Here is a 23,424-nt window from a genome sequence, read left to right as displayed (position 1 = left end):
AGTAAAAAGCTGAGAAAAGGAAGATGTCTGAGAGATATTAAAAAATATAGTTTCCCGCAGAGATGTGTTGAGACGTGGAACAGTTTAGATGAGGAAGTGGTGTCTGCAACGAGTGTGCACACTTTTAAAGTAAGATTGGATAAGTGTAGATATGGAGACGGGGCTACACGACCATAAAGCCCAGGCCCTGTAAAACTACAACTAGGTAAATACACACACACACAAAGTATAATCACAGAGGATAACAAAATAAAAGAACAGGAACAATATAAAAATCATCGCCTTTTAATGAGTTACAGGGAACCACCACACCACCACCACACCACCACCACCACCACCACCACACCACCACTCAGAACAACAGGCACTGATGAGCAGGAAACATGACAAGACTTGATTGCTTCACTCCTGGCCACAACAGACCATTGCTTCCTTCCACACTGTAAAGGAACTGAGACTGAACTGACCTGACCTGACCTGACCTGACCTGACCTAACCAAACCCTAACCTAATCTAAATAGTGCTAGTTATGCTATGGTATGGCTGTGAGGAGGAGGAGGAGGAGGAGGAGGAGGAGGAGGAGGAGGAGGAGGAGGAGGAGGAGGAGGAGGAGGAGGAGGAGGGAGGGAGAAAAAGAGGAAGGGAGAGAGAAAGAAAGGAATTAATGAAAGAAGGAAGGAAGGAAGGAAGGAAGGAAGGAAGGAAGGAAGGAAGGAAGGAAGGAAGGAAGGAAGGAGACAATTTATGTAGAAATCAAGGAGGATAATGAGATTGTGTAGCATAAAAAAATCCTTGGAATCAGCATAACACACACACACGCACACAGCACACACACACACACACACACACACACACACACACACACACACACACACACACACACACACACATAACCATCACTAATAATAATAATAACAATCCATTTACAGACTAACACACACACACACACACACACATACAAGTTTATAAATTGATTAACAGAATGGATGAAGTGGATAATGAGAAACTGATCCTGAGAGAAGAATATGACTTTAGAAGCACAAGATCGCATAGTAAGAAACTAAGGAAGGGACGATGTCTGAGAGATGTTAAAAATTTAGTTTCCATAAAGATGTGTTGAGACTTGGAACAGTTTGAGTGAGGAAGTGGTATCAGCAAAGAGTGTACATAGTTTTAAAGAAAAATTGGATAAGTGTAGATATGGAGACGGGACCACACGAGCATAAAGCCCAGGCCCTGTAAAACTACAACTGGGTAAATACACACACACACACACACACACACACACACACACACACACACACACACAGCAAAACACAACCAAGCCTCAACAAACACAATTTCACTAGTAACAACCTAACCTAACTAAAGCAAACCAAAATTAGACACCCTGACCTAACCTAACTCGCCACACACACACACACACTTAGATGTCCACAATAACAAACACCTCATGCTGATTCGGCTCATTGTACACCTGCATGCTGGCATAGGTGATGGCCTTCACCTCTGTGCCTTGCGGATGTTTGCCCAGCTGGAACTCCTCCCCGTAAAGCTTTGCACACACCTTCATTGCACCATCACCACCACCACCATCACCATCACCACCAATCACCCACTCAGTAATCACAACCTTTCGAGTAATGAAGTATGGATCACAGCTGAAGACAAACAAGCACTCATCAAGGAAGTGGAAGAGGAGGCCCTGGAGATCGTCAGCCTCCGCCTCCACCTCCCGCACTTCCGTCATCTCCACAGTGTCAATCTCCGTCATGTACCCAAACATTGCTGTGGCTGCCTGTTCATATGCCTCCTTCAAGTTGGCACCCCAAGCATGTATCTGTATGTCAGCTGGGTGATCTAGGTACTCATATTTCACCTCCGGGATGGTTGCGATCTCCTCTGGTGTGGGTTTGATGACTTCCTGTGTGCCCTCGTCCTCCATCCTTGCTGTGGTGTGTCTTCTGGCTTGGGCTCCTCAGTGGCTGGTGGTGAGTGAAGGAAGTGGTGTTCAGATCTGCTGGGAGGTGTGGTGGTGGTGGTGGTGGTGTAGGGCAGGAGGTGGGAGGAGGTTATGTGTATGGATGGATTAGGAGGGAAGGAGAGAAGAGAAGGGATATAAAAGAGTGCGTAAAGAAGGGATAAGAAAGGGAGAAGGAATAGAAAGGAGTGGAAAGATAAAAGAATGGAAAAGGAAGTGAAAGATAGGAAGGAATGATAGAAGAATGGGAAAGGAAGATAAAGATAGGAAGGGAAGGGAGGAAAGGAGAAAGATGAGAAGAGAAGAAAATAACAGAGAGAGAGAGAGAGAGAGAGAGAGAGAGAGAGAGAGAATGAGAAAAAATAAATCAACAGGAAGAAAGGAAAGGATTAAAAAAGAAAAAAAAAGGAAAAGAAAGAAGAATATGCAATGAATGATAATATTGAACACTAAGACATCAAAATGACACCAAAATATGCAGACCCTCCCTTCCTTCACCTCCTATACACACAAGGACTACAAACACTGCTATACTGAACTCATATATATACTTTATTGCTCTTAGAATGCATATATCCAACTTACACTCGATCCCCTACACAACACACACACACACACATGCTCTGCTCTCTCACCACTATTTTCGAAGGCCACAGAGATGATTAGCCACATTCTCAAGACAGTTTCTCCAATTCATAAGGGAGAAATCTTGCTAATCTGTCACTGGAGCCTTAAAAACACCCTTAGAAACCTGTGTAGCATCAATATAGAGCACTTTGAAGGTACTGGAGGTACTGTACATGCTTCTGAATACGTTCCCGGGAATAAGGTTGCCTACATACATACATACACATACATACATACATATATACGATCACAAGCCTTGAAATACACCTTTGCATGTACTACTGTAGAAGTCATGTTAGGAAGAGATATTGGTAACAGCAAATCTAAATATACTTTCAGTCTTTCAATAATGTTAAGTGTTTGGTGGTGGTGGTAGGGGTGGTAGAAAAAGGAGAAAAGAATAAGTACAGTAGTAGTAGTAGTAGTAGTAGTAGTAGTAGTAGTAGTAGTAGTAGTAGTAGTAGTAGTAGTAGTAGTAGTAGTAGTAGTAGTAGTAGTAGTAGTGGTAGATGTGGTAGAAATAGAAGTGGTAGATGTGGTAGAAATAGAAGTGGTACATGTGGTAGAAGTAGCAGTGATAGAAATAAAGTAGCAGTGGTAGAAGTAGAAGTAGAAGTGGCAGTGACAGAAGTAGAAGTAACACTAAATAGCATGACTGTACATATTGACACTTTTACATGTACATTTTCTTTACCACTGAATTCACACACACAGCTGATTATTATAAGAAACATGTTATATTAGCACCTTTTCTAATGCACATCTTTTCATATATATTTCCTTTACAAACATGCAAACTTTCACATCACCCTCCATAGCTAAATAACTTCTGCACTTATTCCTTTCATTTCCCTCCCTTCCTCCCTTGTCTATCCTTTCTTTGCCTACTTTTCATCCATTCTTCCTATCTCTCTGCCTTCTCCCTTCTCCCCTTATCTTTATCATCACACTTTCATCCATTCTGCCTTCCTGCCTTCTCATCCCATCTTTCTTTATCACACTTAGAGGAGAGAAATACCTTTAAGCCACAAAATCTTAATAGCATCCTGTAACATATCAAAGAGGACACAATGCTAACTTGAAATTGTATGACACTAGCTCTAAGAATGAGAACTTTGCAATACAACACAGGTTCTTGGTTTCCACATGGTGTTGTAAGGATATTTAAAGATGGATTTTACACTACAACACACAGGTCATGCATTTCAAGGCCACACTGTGTAATTTGATGCTTTTAAGACTGAATTTTATTGGACTTGACACACAGGGCACTGACTTAACCCCTTCAGTACAATGATTCATTTTCATATTCATTCTGCTTAGTATTTGATGATTTTTTACAGCTGCAGAAACTTGTGTGGGGGATTAAAAATAGTGAAGACTGGCCATTAATCTTCTGACCTCCATGGACCTTTCTTAATGTCGATAAAATTGTTTAGTCACACCCAAAATTCAAGGTAAAAAATGTATCCCAGTACTGAATGGGTTACGGAGACTGAAAACTTTATTAGACAACACACTGGTATTCATTTCAAGACCACACCTGTGATGATTTTAATGGACAACACATTTTCATTCATTTCAAGATCACGCCTTCAGAAATTTTACTGCAATACACGCTTATCATTCATTTCAAGACCAAACCTCCAAGAATTTAGAATTTTAAAAGACAATTCATTTCAAGACAAGTCAGAATTTCATCATTCATTTCAAGACCACACCTGCAAGAATTTTACAAGGCAACACATCTGGCATTCATTTGAAGACCAAACCTACGAGAATTTTACTGCAAAAAAATTCAGCTAATTATTTCAAGACCACACCTTTGAGAATTTTACGAGAACACATCTGGCATTCATTTCAAGACCAAACCTGCGAGAATCTGACTGGGCAACACACCTGAAGACCACACACCCAAAAATTCTTATATTATGTCATTCATTTCAAGACCAAACCTGTTGAGAACTTTGCAACACAACACACCTACCACTCATTCAAGACCAAGCCTGTCAAATCTGCCGAGAATTTTACAACACACACCTGCTACTGATTCCAAGCCTGCACCAGTGGAATTCAACAAAAAACCATGTAATCTCAGCCAGAATAATACCTATGTTCACAAACGCTCTGCTCTCTCACCACAACTGTTTTCAAAAGTTAGTGATGATAAGTTGGGTTCGTAAGAGTGTTTCCAGTTTATAATGTAGAAATCTTGTTAATCTGTCACTAAAATTGCAAAAAATATCCTTAAAAACCCGAGTAACTTTTCAACTACACAGAGCCTTTTGAAAGTATTAGTGTCATAGTAAACTCAGGATTATAACACAGCTGTGGCATTCCAAGAGTTAAATGTTTGTCTCTCTCTCTCTCTCTCTCTCTTTTTCCTTACAATCAACAGCATCACAGATTTTAATATTGAAAGAACATATTTTATTTTTCTTGTTGGTTTCCTTCCAATATCCTCACAGCACCACAGCATTCAGTATTAAGATGTATCATTGCTTTTTTTTTATCTCTTTCTCATTCTCTTCTTAAATTCAGATACTGTTCTTTTTTCATCTCTGTTCTCTTCCTTGTTCTCTTTCTCAAAATTGACTCACTAATAGATTTTTGTATTGAGAAATATATTATTTTTTCCTTTTTTTTTTCTTTCTTTTTCTTTTTTTCCCTCCCTCAAAACTACTTGCATCACAGACTTTGCTTTGAATGGTGTATTTTTTTTTTTTTTTTCTCCCCTTCTTAAAATTTACAGCACCACAAATCAACTTACTATAGTCAGTCTACTCTAAAGTGGCTCCTGGGTCTCAGTCTTAATCATGTCCCAGGGAATGCATGGTTGTCAGATCTTGAGGAGAACCATAGTCTGTCCTCATGATAAGAGTGTGGATCAACAGAAAACAAGTATTATTCACCTAAAATCAATTACATCATCAATAAGCTACATTATGCTTTGAACCCAGGAGCCATTCCAGAGTAGACAGACTATAAGAAGCATATTTTTTCTGTTCTCTCTTGTTTGTTTCCCTTTTCAAAATGTAAGGCATAACAAAAATATATATCAAAGTATTATTCAATTAAAATCAGTAATATCATCAATAAGCTACATCATGTTTTGAACCCAAGAGCCACTACAGCTTCAGAGTAGTTAGTTTTTTTTTTCTTTTCTTTCTTGTTTGTTTCCCTTTTGAAAATGTAAAGCATAACAAAAATATATATCAAAAAGTATATACACTGTCTTTTTTCCTTTTCTTCTCATTCTCAAAAGCTCACATCAACACAAACTATTGAACTGACACCCGTAATTCCTTCCGTTCCTTTGACTGTCTCACTTCAGTCACTAATCAAAAGCTACAGAAGAAAATAATTCCTCTTTAGTCTTCACCTTCTACACATCTCAATTCCTGTGAAGCAACTCTAGTTTTCAGTGAAGCCAACAACACTTTACCAACATTCTGACCATCTTAACTCTCTGACAACTACACAAAGAACCCCCCCCAACACATATACACACACACACACACACATATGCAGACAGCCTTACACTCTACTAAACCTCTCCTACTTAATAAAAAAATAGCTCTAAATAGTATACAGGAGGGAAAACAAATTATATATACACATGGCACTGTTTGTTTCCATCCACCTCATAACAATACAAAAAATCTTAGAGGAGGAGGAGGAGGAGGGTTGGACATTTGAAGCATCCCCCATCTGTATTTTGACACCATCTAGACACCATTGCTACCTTCTGTTCTGCCTTAATACATAGCTACTTCTATTTGTCCACCACTTATCACATCTCATTTTGATATTTAGTGCAGCAGTCTTTGTTGTGGTGTCCAGTCATGCAGTGATGGTCTTTTGGGTTGGTTGGTTGGTTGGTCAGTCAGTCAGTCAGTCAGTCAGTGAAGTCTTTCTCTCTCCTACATCTTTACCATGATGTGAGTGAATTCTTGTAACATCCCTTATGTTCTTATATCCTTATGATAGCTAAGGCACCACAAACACACACACACAGACACACACACACACACACACACACACACACACACACACACACACACACACACACACACACACACACACACACACACACACACACACACACACACACACAGTGAATTACACACTAGGTCTTATGAAAGGAGCGGATGTGTCGGCTGAGGGAAGCTTTGATCAGAAACTCCTTGCCACAGTGAGCGCAGACAAACTCCTTAACACCCCAGTGCCGCCGCAGGTGGTTCTCCAGGGACACCTTGGCTCGGAACTCCTTACTGCAGACCTCACACTTGAACTCCGGGGGCAGGTGGGTCACGACATGCTGCCGCAGAGCCGTCTTGTCCCAGAACACCGCCCCACAGTCATCGCAGGTGAGCGCCCGCACCTTGATGTGGCGGAGGGTGTGTGTGGCCAGAATGTCCTTCCGGGCAAACACCTTGCCACACTCCTCACACTGGTAGGGCTTGGTGCAGGAGTGTGTGGTGTAGTGCTTGATGAGTACATCACGGCGGCTGAAGCTACTCCCACACTCCTCACACCGGTACTTCCTCAGGCTGCCCGTGGAGCGGTAGTGCTTCCGCTTGTCGCTGAAGTGGACGAGGGGCACCGCCAGCGGCTTCTCTTCCTCCTCTTCCTCCTCCTTATACTCGCTGTCCACCACACCTCCGTGTGCCGCATTGATGTGCTTATTGAGGTCCCCACGCTGTGTGTATGTCCGGCCACACCGTCTGCACAGGAAGTCCCTGGCACCGGTGTGTGTGACGCGGTGGCGTTTGAGCTGGTGGTTGCTGGAGAACAGTTTGTTGCACACCTCACACACGATGGTGCCACCTGTGACATGCAGGGCCATGTGTGCCGCCAGCGACTCAGCTTTGGAGAAGTTGCGGCCACACTCCTCACACTTGAAGGGCCGGGGGATGCTGGTCACCCCAAAGCGCCCACGGGAGGCACGGAAGCAGGCCTGCCTCTTGGTGTGCAGGGCCAGCAGGCGTCTCTGCACAAAGGTCTTGCCGCAGTTGTCGCACATGAAGGGACCCAAACTGTGCACCTCTGCATGTCTCTTGAGGTTCCCGGGCAGCGTGTACACCTTGCCACACTCTTCGCACGGATACCTCCCGCTCTTTACACCAGACATGCTGCCAAGATGAATCGAGGCACTGCCAGGCACTCCTAACACTGCACAGGGAGCTGCCACCTCATAGGAAGACTGGTCAGTAGTGCCACAGCAGAAATGATGTAACAATGAACTATCTTTTCTTGTAGCAGTGGGTGAGTCTGGGACAATTGTGCACCACAACCACACTGCACTTAGTCATTATTGACACAGGCTAGACGTTAGATTCCTTGCCTCCACTGCTTGCTGTGTGTGAGTCTGTGTCTGTGTGGGCTGTGGGCTGTGGGCTGTGGGCGGGGTGTAGGTCTGATTCCCAGTCAGTTCTGCAGCCGTCCTCCCAGGGTTGCTGTGAATCTGAAACATCAGTACCCATTAGCCCCCTGCTACACAGCACCACAGTACCACCACCTCCACACTCTTCACTTCAGTCTAGCTAACTATCTTGTCCTCCTCCCATCCTCCTTCCCAAGTGTGCTGTGGTGTCCAGACAATGCACAGTAATGTTTGGTGTCTTGAATGTCTTGAGACACATGCTGTACATCTTGTTCTTAGTGTCACTTCAGTCTAGCTAGCTATCTTGTTCCCCTCACACTCCTTCCAAGGTGAGCTGTGCTGTGTTGTGCTGTGCTGTGCTGCAGTAAGAACACACATGCTGTACATCTTGTCCTCAGTGTCACATCAGTGTAGCAGAAGAGGAAAGGAATGGATAGGAACACACTAAGTTTGTGGTGAGTCACTGCATGTCGCACTCCCCATCAACACTCTCTCTGTGCTGACAAGATCTGGCTGGGTCTGGAAAGCAGGGCAGTCCAGGATGACCTCAATGCACTCACGCTGCAGCAGTCATCTTGGCCTGGCTGGCAGCGCAGTGGACTTGCATGTACCTGAATGTCCTGCCAGGGTTCAGTTCCCCTTCAGTCACCTCCATGGCTGCCCAGCCTCACAGCCTTCACCTCACCTCCTCACTGAGGCAATAATAGTTCAAATAACTGACATGAGCATTTCAGTGAACCTTTTCTTCACTCTTTTGTTGTCCTAGGTCAAAGCCAAGTGATAAATAAAAGTAATAAATAATAATAACAATAATAATCATTCATTTTCAGAACTAACAGTTACTCACAAGTCCTCCTTCCTATGACTTCAAGTCTTTCAAGAGAAAGACTTTGAGACAATTATCCTCCGATTTATAAAGATCTTTTCAGCTCTTTCCTTTGGGGAGTGGCACCTTTGTGGGTCTATTTCTTTTCTAAATTTCTGTAACCATAACCCAGTGCCACTCTTACATCAGGATACCTCAAGACTCCTCTTCTTTGGGGACCAGCAGCTCACTGGGCCTTTTTCTAATATAAATTTTGTTGTTCTTACCCAGTGTCCCTCTTAACCCTTTGACTGCTTCTTGGTACATATTTCCTCAACTACTAATCACTCTGGGATCTCTTTAGTCATTCTACAGCCACCTCCAGTCTTTAAACTGGGTATACATTGCAAAATAAGTTCTTTTTAATCTCCTTCTTTCTTGTAAATCCTTCTAAAGATTTCATGTATTGCTTCTGGTGCAGTTAATTGTTTCAAATCTAAGTCAAATTGTTAAACAAGAATAAAGAAAAGAAAAAGAAAGAAAAAGGCCACAAAGTCTCACCATCAACTCTCGGCAGCATGACGAGAGTGAAGCAGAGAGGCCACAGACAACCTGGCTCAGTGGCCCAGCCCAGCCCTCTGTGCCACTGCCCAATGCTGTGGCCTGTGCACCACTCACCCCAGCCAGAAAGTGGAGTGAAGTGATGGCACAGGACAGCCACTACTTGCACTCAGCTTGTAGCCGTTTAAAGCAGTACACAAGGTAGTACAGGTAACAAGTAGTCTAAGGCACGGAGGTCAGTGGATGGTGTGGTACAAGTGGTGAAGTTGTACCCACAAGGCCACCTCAGAAACAGGAGAACAGACGCAAACTGCTTGGTGTTATCACAAATATTTGAACAAAGTACACAGTACTCCCTACACTGCATACACAGTCCCACACAACCTATGGCACTCCTTCAACCCTGTCAGTGTCTCCTATGGAGTGGGTCAAATCAATCTCTGCCAGCCGGACACCTTAAACTAGAGATGTTCCAATACCAAAATTTTGGCCGATTCCGATAACATCTAATTGGGCCGATACCGATACTACTACTTGTAGTGATTACTGCACTGGACACCAGGATGAGTTGGTGGATGGCGAGCGTTATCAGATGGGAGGCTTTGTTTTGGGGGATGCTGTAAGTCCTTCTGAGAACGTTTGTGAAATAGGAGCAATTCTAGAACCTTTTTGAAGCCATTTGCAAAGGTAAATTACTCAGTAATTGGAATGAATATCTTCTCAGTCTTCTGATTCTTGTCAGTTATTTTAAATTCTTACTTCTTACTCCTTTAGCGACAATTTGGTCTTGTGCATTTTAATTATTAATTTTACTGACGATATTATTTTGGCAATCAAAAATATTTTTAAACTTATTAAAATTGTAAAACAGACACAAAATATTAGCAAAAGAAACTCATTTTGTTGTGTATGTTTCTCTTTAATTAAATCTGACATCCTTTGATATTAATTCATTAGACATTAGTAGACCAATTCAGAAAAATGAGCTTTCACCTAATCTTTTCAATTAAATAGAAAAAGTTTAGTTTATTCTAAATTTCTAGTGTATTGCTATGATCTTAAATAATTAATATGCAACAAATTATACACAATGCACATGATTACAAAACAGAATCGTTACTTTCTTAGTTATGGAATTTTTACATCCTTAGGTTAACACAAGTAACTCAAAAATTAAACTTGCATTAAAATTAATATACATATATAATTCGAGCTTCCACCTATTCCAGTATGATATCTTGGAAAAGGCTAGCACTAGCACTGTTAATTATAAATCAAATAAGAATATGCTGTTATTTACAATAATGCAAAATGCCTAACTATATATATATATATATATATATATATATATATATATATATATATATATATATATATATATATATATATATATATATATAATCATTTTGTTGGATTCTCAATATCTGAAGTTTGACATTCTTAGATTATAGTTAAAAACATAAGCTTTTCACCTGTGTGAACTTTGTGTGGGTGGAGGAGCAGTGTCTGACTGAGAGACAGTGAGAATGCGTGGTAACTCATGACAGACCGTGTGACAGGATGCCGGAGTTCAGCCTATACGCGTTTCATATACGTCCAATTTCTAGGTTGTGGCTTATTACCACAGAAAACAGTATTCTATGACATACGGTAATCACCACGGAAACTTAATACGAAGTATTATATTAATTTGGTATCATCAATATCTTATATCGAATATATCACTAAGTAGTAAATTCCTTTTAGGTATCGGAAGTATCGGCATAAAATAAGCCGATACCGATACCCAAAAAATGGGCCGATACCGCCGATTCTGATACTGATACCGATGCATCGGTATATCTCTACCCTAAACTAACCCTAACACAAGACCATCAGTACTCTGGGTAGTGACCAACTGGCACAGGAACACTCGGAGACAAACACATCCTATGTTAGCCTTTCCAACACACTTTACCGGGATATTGCAGTTCCATATTTATACAGACCCATCCTAAGTATGTACAGATGTTGCTAAGACACTGTACCTGGGGAAGGGACTGACCTGCTGCCTAGTGCCCTACCCACAAGCCATTGAATGTGAATCTAAGTGTGGTTTAAAATTGCTTCATGGCGCATTTCATACAGTTTGGATTGTTACAAGCTCACGTGTGATGAGGTAGTCCACATAACACAAGAACTCTCACTGCCATAATAATGTATTGTTTTCTTCCCTTGTATCCCAGCCACTACCTGCACTCACTGTGTTGAGGCAAGCCACTCCACACAACACAAACGATTCTACTGTCGACGGTAATGCACAGCTCCCTTCACTTCCTTGTCTGTCACTACTTCATTTTTTAATGTAGGAGAGAAAACTGGCCAAGGGCAACATAAATTATTAAACAGAGTGGTTGATGAGTAGAACAGACTCAGTGTTCATGCAGTCAGTGCTGAATCAATAGGGAGCTTTAAAAGAAGATTGGATACATTCATGGATGGGGATGATAGATGGAATTAGGTAGCTTTCAACACACAGGGACTGCTACACACAGACCTGGCAGCCTCTTGCAGCTTCCCTCTTTTCCTATGTTTTTACCTATTGAGACAGTACACACAACACATAACCTTCTAATTTCCTCCATAATGGTAATGTACATGTCAAAATTAGCAGTGAGGTGGTGTGTTGAGCAGTCCACACAACACAAAACCTAATTTCACAATAATGTCGTTCACTCCACCACAGCTACACACAAACAGGGAAAGGAAGAATGTGGAAGATTATTAGAAGGACCACCATATTTGAGACATTGCTGGATTTCTATTTACACTTAATGAGCAAAAGCCCTCATCCACACAACTCACAATGTCATCCTCCTTGTGCAGTCCGTTCCACTTCCACCTCCACCACTCAACATGACCAGTGTATGAATGGCCTGCTGGGAACTGCCACGCCTTGACTCATATCCAACTCACATCCCAGTCAGTGTGAGTGAGTGGGAGGGTGAGGAACTAAGGCGATTTAACTGGATTGTGAGTGAAAGCAGGCAGGTCTTGGCAGGCAAATCTACACTCAAGGTTCCATGGTGAGAGTGGAAGAGTAAGGTTTTAGTACTATAACAGGGTGGCCTTGTGTGGATGAGGGTCTGTCACACATCGGTTAACACTTTCACTGTGATAAATCAGCAGAAGTAGCTCGAAATTGTTATAAGTATTGACAAGACTGTTAACCCCTTCAGTACTTGGACACATTTTTACCTGAGTTTCAAGTATGAATAGACGATTTTATTGACATTAGGGAAGATCTATGGTGGTCAGAAGATTAATGGCCAGAGTTTTCACTATTTTAATCCCCCCACATGAGTTTCTGAAGCTTTATAAAATTACCGAATATTAACCAGAATGAACATAGAAACACATTATGGTACTGAAGAGGTTAAGGATGAAAAGGAATACATTTTGTAATCTCTCCTCAGTTTGAAGATTGGATGTGACTGAAGAACAAGTAAAGATGTCACAGAGAGATGAGCAATTAAGGAAAGGTGTGACAAATAGGTGTCAAAAGGTGCAAAAGAAATATTACAGTGCCTAAAGCAAAGTAATCCCTCAATGTATGTTCTGATTTGTGCACAACATGTCTGGATTGCCTGTCTGACTGGTCCTGGTTGTTCGTCACACATTAGCACAGAAAATACTGAAGCAGGGAAGGAGTGGTGTGGTGCATCTTTTGTTTTGAGAAAGACACCTGCTTAGTGTTCTGTTAGGCAAGATCCCTGTTTAGTGTTGGGGTTAAACATTTACTTAGACTACATTTCTGTTTAGTGTTGTGAGTTGAGTGTTGCGATGTCACAGCCTCAGCCTCAAGGCCAAGCGACAACCATCTGTCAGTCTTTTTTCTTTTTCTTTTTTTGGTGTGTGTTTTGTGTGTGTAAGAGGGAAAACCTGAAAAAAAAAAGCCCAGTTGGAATGCCAGTCCCCATGCTGGTTTGAGAGAGTTAGCCAAAAGAAAGGGATAAATGTCTTGAAACCTCCCTCTTAAATGAGATTAAGTCATAGTGAGTCTGAAGATGCTTACTTAATGTTAAGCTTAAGTCTATTTGTTTCCTGTACTGCCCCTCTAGTGCCAGAGGAGGTTAGATAAGGATGGTGACAGATGACAGGCAGTCCTGACTTGGTACTCAGGGTGTTGGCTGCACCTCTACTGTCCTGCATTATTGTCATTTTCACATTCAACAGGCACATGGCAATCGCTCTCTTTCACTCACAGTCATCCTTCATTTGTCTAAAATTATAATACTCTAAAGATGACTGCATGGTACACTGATTTTTTTTTTTTTTTTTTTTTTTTAAGATGAAAGAATGACTATGTCCTCCAGTATACTTGGCAACAAATACAGGCCAAGCAGTGTTGCCACCACATTGGCCCTATCATATGACTCTCCACCAGCAGCTGAAATGCTGTGGCCCCAGGTCAGATCACTCATATCTGGCCACTCTGTCACCATGAAAAGTAATCCAGTTTCCCACTCTCATGCTCTGCACAGCCAAGCAAAGGAACTTATTCACAATGTAAACAGAAACTTTATGGAAGCAAGGCCAACAGAGAACTGGTTCAGACAGCCACAGCCACCACTGTCAACACCACCACAGTGAAGAGGCTTTGGCACTCATGGTGATGTGTGGTCCCAAGCTGACTGGGCCATGTCCCATAAGGATGAGTTACCAATTATGCAAAATTTGCTCTAAATCGACCGAGCCTGCAATATGCAACCTAAACTAGTAAAAACTTCCTATTCATCCCTCCTCCCCAAAACAGGCACACTGTGCCTCTGTTACAGCTTTACATGACCTCCAGGCAAGGAAAGACATCTCAACTTTACACAAGAAGGAGGAAGAACTGATAGTAAAACCTGTCACTAAAGATCTTTCATAAGGTACTGATGAGAGAGAGAGAGAGAGAGAGAGAGAGAGAGAGAGAGAGAGAGAGAGAGAGAGAGAGGTGGATGAAATGGCTACAGTACAGACAGGTCCAGCCACCACCGCCCCATGCACCAAGTTAGTCCAGAAGGACAATAGTAAGTTTTAAAGTTTGGAAACTGTCTTGTGTACTTTTATTTTCCTTGTTTCCCCAGCAAGTGTCCAAACTGTGAGATGCAAGGGAGTCGGAGGGACAGACCAGAGAAATGAAAACAGTGTAGTATCACAAAAACCCTTCACTATATTGCAAGACACCAAACTCACCAACCAACCACCTCCACTATTTCAATCACCAAGTCCAATGCCACTCATGTCTCTGTATTGCACCATCTTTTGCATACCTAATTACCAAAGTGGGATTACAACACTCTTTGAAACACACACACTACTTGGAATGGTCTTAAGTTTTAATATTAATGTGCCTTGCCAAAATAAAGGCCTTCTCCTTTTCACAAATTATTTTGCTTTTCTATGCACTTCTTCCTTCTCTTTTTTCTTTTTTTCTCTCCTTCCCTCCCCTTTTCTTCTTCTCTCTCTCCTTCTTGCCTTCACCTTCTGCCAACTTTCTTTTTCTTCCTATTCCACATTATTTTGTTATTCTATGCATTTCTTCCTTTCTCTATTTTTCCTCTTATTCCCTGCCTCCCTCTTCCTCTATTTCATTCTTTCTCTCTCTCAATGCCCTTCATCCTTTTTAACGTTCCTTTCTTTTTTTCCCATTTTTCTAAACTTACACTCCCAGTCTGTATCCAACCTACACACCAATAACAGATTTCTATTATAACGGCAGTGCTCCTGATCCAATGACACTAACCAGCCACACAACACGTCACACTGCAGCCTTCACCTACACCCCACCACAGCCATACACCGTGACACACACACACACATACTTACATTCTAAATAAATAAGACAAAACAAAAATTTTCTTAAGATGATGCAACACACACACACACACACACACTTATCTACATCCCCTTACACACCCTCCATAACACTCCACACACACACACCTCAGCAGGGCAGCAGGGAAGGTCTCAGCCTCACACGGTCAGCAGGGGCGGCAGGGTGAGCAGGAGCGGCAGGGGCGGGAGGCGTTGTGGGCGGCACGTGCGTTTTGTTTACACTTTTCGCTGCCTGGCACCGCTCCCTCTCCTTCTCTCCTCTGGTCCGTTCCGCTGTTCCCCTGTCCATTCATTTCTTTGTTCCAGTCTTTTTATTCTGTTTTTGTTCATATTTATATTTATTTATTTTCTATGTTTATTATTTGTTGTCTTATTTTTTGGTTTTGATCTATGCCATTCTCAGGTTCCTCTGTCTGTTCCATTCCATGTTCCGGTGGTCATGAGGTGCTGCTGGTAGCCTACTGTTTTCTATTCATTTATTTTTTTACTACTACTACTACTATTATTACTATTACTACTGCTATTTTAATATTCATTTAGTACTGCTACATTTTGTCTTGCAATGCCCTTCTTTCAACAAATAGATAGGAGGTAATTATAGCTGCAGACAAGGTGTTCCAGAGTTTACTATAATGAAAGGGATGAAAGATGAAGAGAACATTGCTTGACTTGCATTGAAGAGATGGATATTTTGTTTTATCACATACTTATACTGCTACTACTGAATTATATTAACGGTGGTGCTACGACTACTACTACTACTACTATCTACATTATCTGACCTATAACTACAACTGCACATGCTTATGTTAGTAGTAGGTAGGCACGTACAACTGTTACTGGTACTGTACCTACTACTACATCAAAAGACTTTTTATAACTACTACTACTACTACTACTACTACTACTACTATACTTTCTCAACTACTACTATTACTATTACTACTACTACTATTATACTTACTCAGCTACTACTACAACTACTACTGCTACCACTACCACCATCACCACCACTACTACTACTACTACTACTACGTACTACTACTATTACACTTACTCAGCTACTACAACTACTACTGCTACTACTACAACTACTACTACCACCACCACTACTACTACTACTACTACTACTACTACTACTAACCACACTTGGCTGGGTCAGTGTGAGGTGAAGCAATAAAACACATGTCTTTACAAATCAGTATATAAAGTTAGAGTACATACATATCACAAAGACTGTATGCTGTCCGGTACATACAGATACAGGCCAATACATAGATTATACATACACTTAGCTATGTATACTCTCTCTCTCTCTCTCTCTCTCTCTCTCTCTCTCTCTCTCTCTCCACAAAATTACAGGTAGGATAGCTACAGACAATTACACAGTTTACAGTTTTCATGTATCAAATTACATGTAAAGGTGTGTGTGTGTGTGTGTGTGTGTGTGTGTGTGTGTGTGTGTGTGTGTGTGTGTGTGTGTGTGTGGACATTAGCACCACGGTCGCCTGCTGGTCACCCAGCCAGTCTTCACCATTACGGAGCGAGCTCAGAGCTCATAGACCGATCTTCGGGTAGGACTGAGACCACAACACACTCCACACACCGGGACAGAGAGGCCACAACCCCTCCAGTTACATCCTGTACCTATTTGCTGCTAGGTGAACACACCCCACACATTAAGAGCCGCGCCTATTTGCCTCGCCGTGCCGGGACTCAAACCCGGCCCTCTCGATTGTCAGTCGAGCGTGCGAACCACTACACTACGCGGTGTGTGTGTGTGTGTGTGTGTGTGTGTGTGTGTGGACATTAGCACTGTATTTTGGCATTTAGTAACTTATCTATACTATCAATACACATTTTGATTTCAATGTTGATTCTAGAATGCTGTTTTCTTTTCTTCTATTTCTTATTTTTTTACATTCTTTGACTTTCCACCTTTTCTAAATCTTATCTTTATCACTCAACACACACACACACACACACACACACACACACACACACACACACACACACACAGCAAATCCTATATAAACATGTATACACAGAAATACATACCAACATACATAAGTACGTGTGTCATCAGAGGAATAACTATTTACATAAATAATCATACATCTTATAAACTACATTTTTGGATTATTTCAGTGGTGTGTGTGTGTGTGTGTGTGTGTGTGTGTGTGTGTGTGTGTGTGTGTGTGTGTGTATTGGTCTGCACCTCACCTAACATGCGCCCAAAAAAGGAATTCAGACCTCACAGAGACTGACCCTTGAGTATGAAACACACACACACACACACACACACACTGAGGGCTTCTTGGTGAGCTGGCCATGTTCTAGTGGGAAACAGCTGAGCATCACACACCTCTCTCTCTCTCTCTCTCTCTCTCTCTCAACTGAAAGAAAACGGGATGCCAAATTCACTGTATGGATATTTATTCCGGGTATGAATATTGGCAAGGCTTTTTTTTTTTGTCACCTGCTATTCTTTTCTTTTCTTATGCCAAGGTCAACAAAATCACGAGAAAACAAAATAGAGAAAGAAAAGAAAAGAGAAAGAAAAGATAAAGAAAATGTTATCTCAATTGCCAGTCCCCCATAAGACTTACTTTCTTCTTATCTGATGCTTTATTTACTTCATTTATTCGTTTTTTTTCTTTTTTTTTCTCTATCAAGCAAAGTATACTGGCCAAGGACAGCAAAAACACAAACTCTCTACACATGAAAATAATAATAATAATAATAATAATAATAAATAATAATAATAATAATAAAATGGCCCAAATGAAATGCTAATAGTCCTTACAAGAAATAAAAAATAAATGAAGCAACGTTTGAGAAATTTCTTGTCTCATCACACATGCAACTATTTCTCTTGAGGTGTGAAAGTAGGCAACCCACACCCCCACTTCTCCTTCTTCCCTCCCTCGGCCATCTTGTTCCCCTCCCCCACACCCTGACTCAATAAGTGTTAGGTAAGAGTAGAGCCATCAAAGAGCTAAACCACATCTCCTCTGGATGGCTGGCTGGATGGCTGGTGTGTGTGTGTGTGTGTGTGTGTGTGTGTGTGTGTGTGTGTGTGTGTGTGTGTGTGTGTGTGTGTGTGTGTGTGTGTGTGTGTGTGTGTGTGTGTGTGTGTGTGTGTGTATACGCAATTTCGCACTGCACATATTTACAAATGAATTAATCACTAGTGCACATTCAAATAATAATAATAATAATAATAATAATAATAATAATAATAATAATAATAATAGTTGGTATACATACGTACACACACGTATATGAAAAAAAAACATTTACACATTATTATTGACGTAGTAGTAGTAGTAGTAGTAGTAGTAGTAGTAGTAGTAGTAGTAGTAGTAGTAGTAGTAGTAGTAGTGGCCATAGCAGGTAAAAAAATATTACTTTTAAATCACTAGACAGAGCTGATGCTGCTGAAGAAGAACAAGACGAACAAGAAGAACAAGAAGGGGAAAACAAGAAGAATATAACAGAAACAAGAACAAGAAAAACAAGGACACCGAGAAGACCAAGATCAAGAACAAGACCACAGACAGAGAACACAGCAGCGAGGAAGGGCTAAAAAAAATAATAATAAAAAAAAAAATAGAATGAAGAAAATATCCATTGACTCCTACACCACCCACGCCCCATTACTCCTGCAGAGGGGCGTGGGCGGAGACAGGAGCGTGGATAGGGACGGGGTTGGGCGGCAGGGGCGAGGACGCGGCTACCTTCCTGCGTCTGCGGCGGCCGATATGCAGCACCACCTGGCCAGTCTTGATCTGCTTGAAGGCGGCGATGGCAGCGCGGTGAGACGCCCCGTGCAGCGCCTCGCCGTTGATGGCCAGGATCTCGTCACCTGAAGAAGAGGGAGAGGTGAGGTGGGGCTCGGTGATGGGGGGAGTGGTGGGCATTATTGAGGAGTAATGGGGGAGAAGTGAGAGGCTAGTTGGGGATGGGGGAGGAACGGGTTGGGGATGGGGGAGAGGTGAGAGGGTAGTTGGGGATGCGGGAGTGATGGAGGAGAGGTGAGGGGCGGGTCGGGGGTGCGGGAGTGATGGGGCAACAGCTAAAACTTATAACATTCCCAGGAGTAAATGGGTACTGTATAGTATGTGGGTGAATAAAAATGAAAGAAAGCGAGTGGTGCAATAAACAATTAAGCAACACTTGAGGAATTTTTCAAGTTGTCAACATGTAACACCACACCTCTATATCCACACCTACTTCTACCTGCAGTGTTCTTAAAGCTCTTCAACCCTACCCTACCCAATCCTACGCTATCCTACCCAATCCTACCATAACCTAACCTAACCTAATGAGTGGAGGCTTAACAACGCTTCCAATACTCAAGTTACCTACAAGCGCTATAGGCCACGACGAAAAAAGAAAGAAAGAAAGAAAGAAAGAAACCCTACCTTACCCTACCATAACTTACCCTACCCAATCCTACCTTACTCCTACCCTACCCAGTCAACCCTACCCTACCCTAACCTAAGCTAACGTTAAGTACCCTAATCTTACTTAACCTATACCACGATACTGCTTCACTCTCACTCAGGATTACTTTACTGTTACTTTAAGGTGTTTTTGCTGTCATGAACAATTAAAATGACGTCTTGCTACCCATTAACTGGCATTACATCTTCCCTTCATAAGTAATAAGTACCACGATATTCATTCACCTTCACCGCAGACACTACTATCATTACTATTATTGTTTTTGTTGTTATGACCAACTAAAACGACGTCTTCTTACCCATTAACCAGTATTGTATCTTCCTTTATTTCATTCATAAGTAATAAGTACCACGATATTAATGTACCTTCAACACAGACACTATTATTATTATTATTGTTTTTGTTGTAATGAGCAATGGAAATGACCTCTTGTTAGCCATTAACTAGCATCATATCTCCGTTTACTCCCTTCATAATTAATTAGTAGTACAACACTCGCTTCGGATACCATTATTATTACTATTATTTCAAGATTCTTTGGTTATTATGAGCAATTGAAATGACGTCTTGCTAACCATTAACTGGCATTGTATCTCCGTTTACTCCCTTCATAATTAATAATAGGTGGTTTGGTGATGTTTAGAAAAGATGTTGAAAGGCTGGAGTCTCGTGTGTGTGTGTATCCTTTGAAGTGTCTAGGTACGGCAGACAACTTAACATAAACACCTAGCATTTCAATAGTAAATAACAGCAAGTGTGTCCGTCAGTTTATCTGTGCACAACTACCACAAAATAAGTAAATAAATAAAAATCACTGCTCATAAATTTGTCATTACTTAAAGCTACTATTTAATGTGGCTATATGACTTTATCAGTATTTCAGCCATGACAACAAGAAGAAGAACACACACACACACACACACACACACACACACACACACACACACACACACAGTGAGTAGGTACGGGATGTAAATCGAGGAGTTGTGACCTTGTTGTCCCGGTGTGTGGTGTGTGCCTGGTCTCAGGCCTATCCCAAGATCGGAAATAATGAACTCTGAGCTCGTTCCGTAGGGTAACGTCTGGCTGTCTCGTCAGAGACTGCAAAAACAAACAGTGAAACACACACACACACACACACACACACACACACACACACACACACACACACACACACACATACATCACAACACCACACATCACCGAACACCCTCACCACCTCACACACGCCATTCATAAACACGCCACAACACGATAACACCACACCGCCTCACCTTCCTGCAGTGCCCCTGAGGACGCCGCCTGCCCCTGGGGGAATACTGTCTTCACAAAGATACCCATGGAGCCCTTGGGGGAGTCAGTGCCGCCCACGATGCTGAAGCCGAGGGAGCGGTGGCCGGGCCCTTTGTGAAACACCACCGTCAGGATCTGAAAGGTGACCTCGCTCTTGTGCCGCGGCAACGTGCAGAAACTTGGCTGCTGCGGGGAACTGTCGCCCTGAGGAGCAGAGAGAGAGTTGGAGTTAGTGGTGGTGGTGGTGGTGGTGGTGGTAATAGTAGTAGTAACAATGATAATAATACTAATAACACCAATAATAATACTAATATAATACCAGAAGCAATAGTAGTAGTAGTAGTAGTAGTAGTAGTAGTAGTAGTAGTAGTAGTAGTAGTAGTAGTAGTAGTAGTAGTAGTGGTGGTAGTGGTAGTGGTAGTGGTAGTGGTAGTAGTAGTAGTAGTAGTAGTAGTAGTAGTAGTAGTAGTAGTAGTAGTAGTGGTAGTGGTAGTGGTGATGGTAGTGGTAGTAGTAGTAGTAGTAGTAGTAGTAGTAGTAGTAGTAGTAGTAGTAGTAAACATAGAGTAGTAGAGTTTAGAGAGAGAGAGAGAGAGAGAGAGAGAGAGAGAGAGAGAGAGAGAGAGAGAGAGAGAGAGAATCTTAAAACCATCTTGCAACTGTGCTAATGCAATAAAATAAACAAACAAATAATAATAATAATAATAATAATAATAATAATAATGTGAAGAAGTGATAAAGAAATTAGAGAGAGAAAAAAATAAAGCAACAGGAGTTATTTCTTACAGCAGGAAGACTAGAGGTGAACGCTCTCTCTCTCTCTCTCTCTCTCTCTCTCTCTCTCTCTCTCTCTCTCTCTCTCTCTCTCTCATTTTTTTGTAAACTAATTCACTTTCTATAATTGATGTTTACATAATCTTAAGAGCACTTCAGGAGAAAAGAGGAGGAGGAGGAGGAGGAGGAGGAGGAGGAGGAGGAGGAGGAGGAGGAGGAGGAGGAGGAGGAGAAAATAGATAGAACAATATGTAAACAAAACACTTGAGGAGGAGGAGGAGAAGGAAAAAAATAATTAAAAAAATATCCGAAAGAATGAATAGCAGGAGGAGGAGGAAGAGGAGGAGGAGGAGATGGAGGATTCAAGTTCAATGCACAAGGTTGCAATTCAAAGAAAATTGGGAACCGAGGTTATCTTCTAAATATGGGAATACCTCCTCCTCCTCCTCCTCCTCTTCTTTCCTCTCTTCCTTCCCTACCATTCCACTCAGAAATATTTGTTTTGTTCCTCCTCCTCCTCCTCTTCTCGTTGTTCCTCCTTCTCCACCTCCTCCTCTTCTCCTTTTCTTCCACACCACCATCTTCTCCTCCTCCTCCTCCTCCTCCTCCTCCTCTTTCCTCTTCTAAACTCTCATTAACAGTTTGATTTCTTCTTCTTCTTCTTCCTCTACCTTGGTCAAACATCCGCCTCCACCACCTCTTCCTCCTCCTCCTCCTCCATCTACTTGGCATGCCGTTAAGGTGTTTGGGAGAGTGCAGTCCACCTCTCTCTCTCTCTCTCTCTCTCTCTCTCTCTCTCAAGAATTAGGTTGACTATGTTACTTCCGCCTATTGTGTTAGAGAGAGAGAGAGAGAGAGAGAGAGAGAGAGAGAGAGAGAGAGAGAGAGAGAGAGAGAGAGAGAGAGAGAGAGAGAGAGAGAGAGAGAGAGACTACCACCATCACTACCAAAACTACAAGATTATTAACATAGTCTTCCCACGCCCCCCCCTCCTCCTCCTCCTCCTCCTCCTCCTCCATACCCTAACGGAAGGTCACTGCCACTCCTCCTCCTCCTGTTCTTCCTTTAGCCTCCTCCTCCTCCTCCTCCTCCTCCTCCTCCTCTTCGTCGTCGTCCTCCTCCTCCTCCTCCTCCTCCTCCTCCTCCTCCTCCTACTCTTCGTTTTTACTACAGTACTTTCATTCTTCTTTTTCCTCCTCCACCTCCACCTACAGAGAGAGAGAGAGAGAGAGAGAGAGAGAGAGAGAGAGAGAGAGAGAGAGAGAGAGAGAGAGAGAGAGAGAGAGAGAATCATAGCTGCCAGAGGGAAGGAAGTGGTATGGAGGGAGAAAAGATCTCTCTCTCTCTCTCTCTCTCTCTCTCTCTCTCTCTCTCTCTCTCCGTCTCCTTACTGACTCTAGATCTCCTCCTCTTTCTCCTCCCATTACCACATTTTCTCTCTCTCTCTCTCTCTCTCTCTCTCTCTCTCTCTCTCTCTCTCTCTGAACACCAACTTCATATCAAGATAGATAGATAGATAGATAGATAGATAGAGAGAGAGAGAGAGAGAGAGAGAGAGAGAGAGAGAGAGAGAGAGAGAGAGAGAGAGAGAATTATCAACTTTATTTATCATTTACTATCATTCATTATTGCCATGTCTTCTTCTTCTTCTTCTTCTTCTTCTTC

The 23,424-nt window shown here is 42.0% G+C and overlaps 4 protein-coding genes across 7 annotated transcripts in view; all 4 read right to left on the bottom strand.

Annotated features, from left to right (window-relative positions):
• LOC123518680 overlaps nucleotides 1-15,540 on the bottom strand; it is a 29,507-nt gene extending 13,967 nt beyond the window's left edge. Inside the window, 1 exon segment of the mRNA XM_045279647.1 lies at nucleotides 15,331-15,540. The gene's annotated coding sequence lies outside the window, so the exon portion shown is untranslated.
• Nucleotides 1,427-1,945, bottom strand: LOC123517067 (protein archease-like). The gene has a single exon (XM_045276913.1). It carries the CDS (start codon nucleotides 1,943-1,945, stop codon nucleotides 1,427-1,429), a length of 519 nt encoding a protein of 172 aa, XP_045132848.1.
• The window catches only part of LOC123518688 (PDZ domain-containing protein 7-like), a 42,857-nt gene continuing 21,948 nt past the window's right edge, over nucleotides 2,516-23,424 (bottom strand). For 2 of the 4 annotated variants that reach the window (XM_045279659.1, XM_045279680.1), the window contains exons 3-4: nucleotides 20,967-21,189; nucleotides 17,371-19,090 (exon numbers count right to left, since the gene is read on the bottom strand). In XM_045279659.1, the coding sequence (XP_045135594.1) occupies nucleotides 18,882-19,090; nucleotides 20,967-21,189 (432 nt within the window). In that variant the 3' untranslated portion in view covers nucleotides 17,371-18,881. Of the gene's footprint in view, nucleotides 4,986-16,412; nucleotides 16,569-17,370; nucleotides 19,091-20,966; nucleotides 21,190-23,424 lie in introns of those variants that run through there. The other 2 variants (XR_006678867.1, XR_006678866.1) reach the window with 2 other exon arrangements.
• On the bottom strand, nucleotides 6,738-7,742 carry LOC123517064 (zinc finger protein 676-like). Its single transcript, XM_045276897.1, has one exon. The coding sequence runs from the start codon at nucleotides 7,740-7,742 to the stop codon at nucleotides 6,738-6,740; it is 1,005 nt and encodes a 334-aa protein (XP_045132832.1).

The sequence above is a fragment of the Portunus trituberculatus genome, chromosome 6 (genome assembly GCF_017591435.1).
Source record: "Portunus trituberculatus isolate SZX2019 chromosome 6, ASM1759143v1, whole genome shotgun sequence".
NCBI lineage: Eukaryota > Metazoa > Arthropoda > Malacostraca > Decapoda > Portunidae > Portunus > Portunus trituberculatus.
The sequence above is the reverse complement of the archived record's forward strand: the minus strand, read 5'-3'. Positions and strand labels throughout refer to the sequence as shown.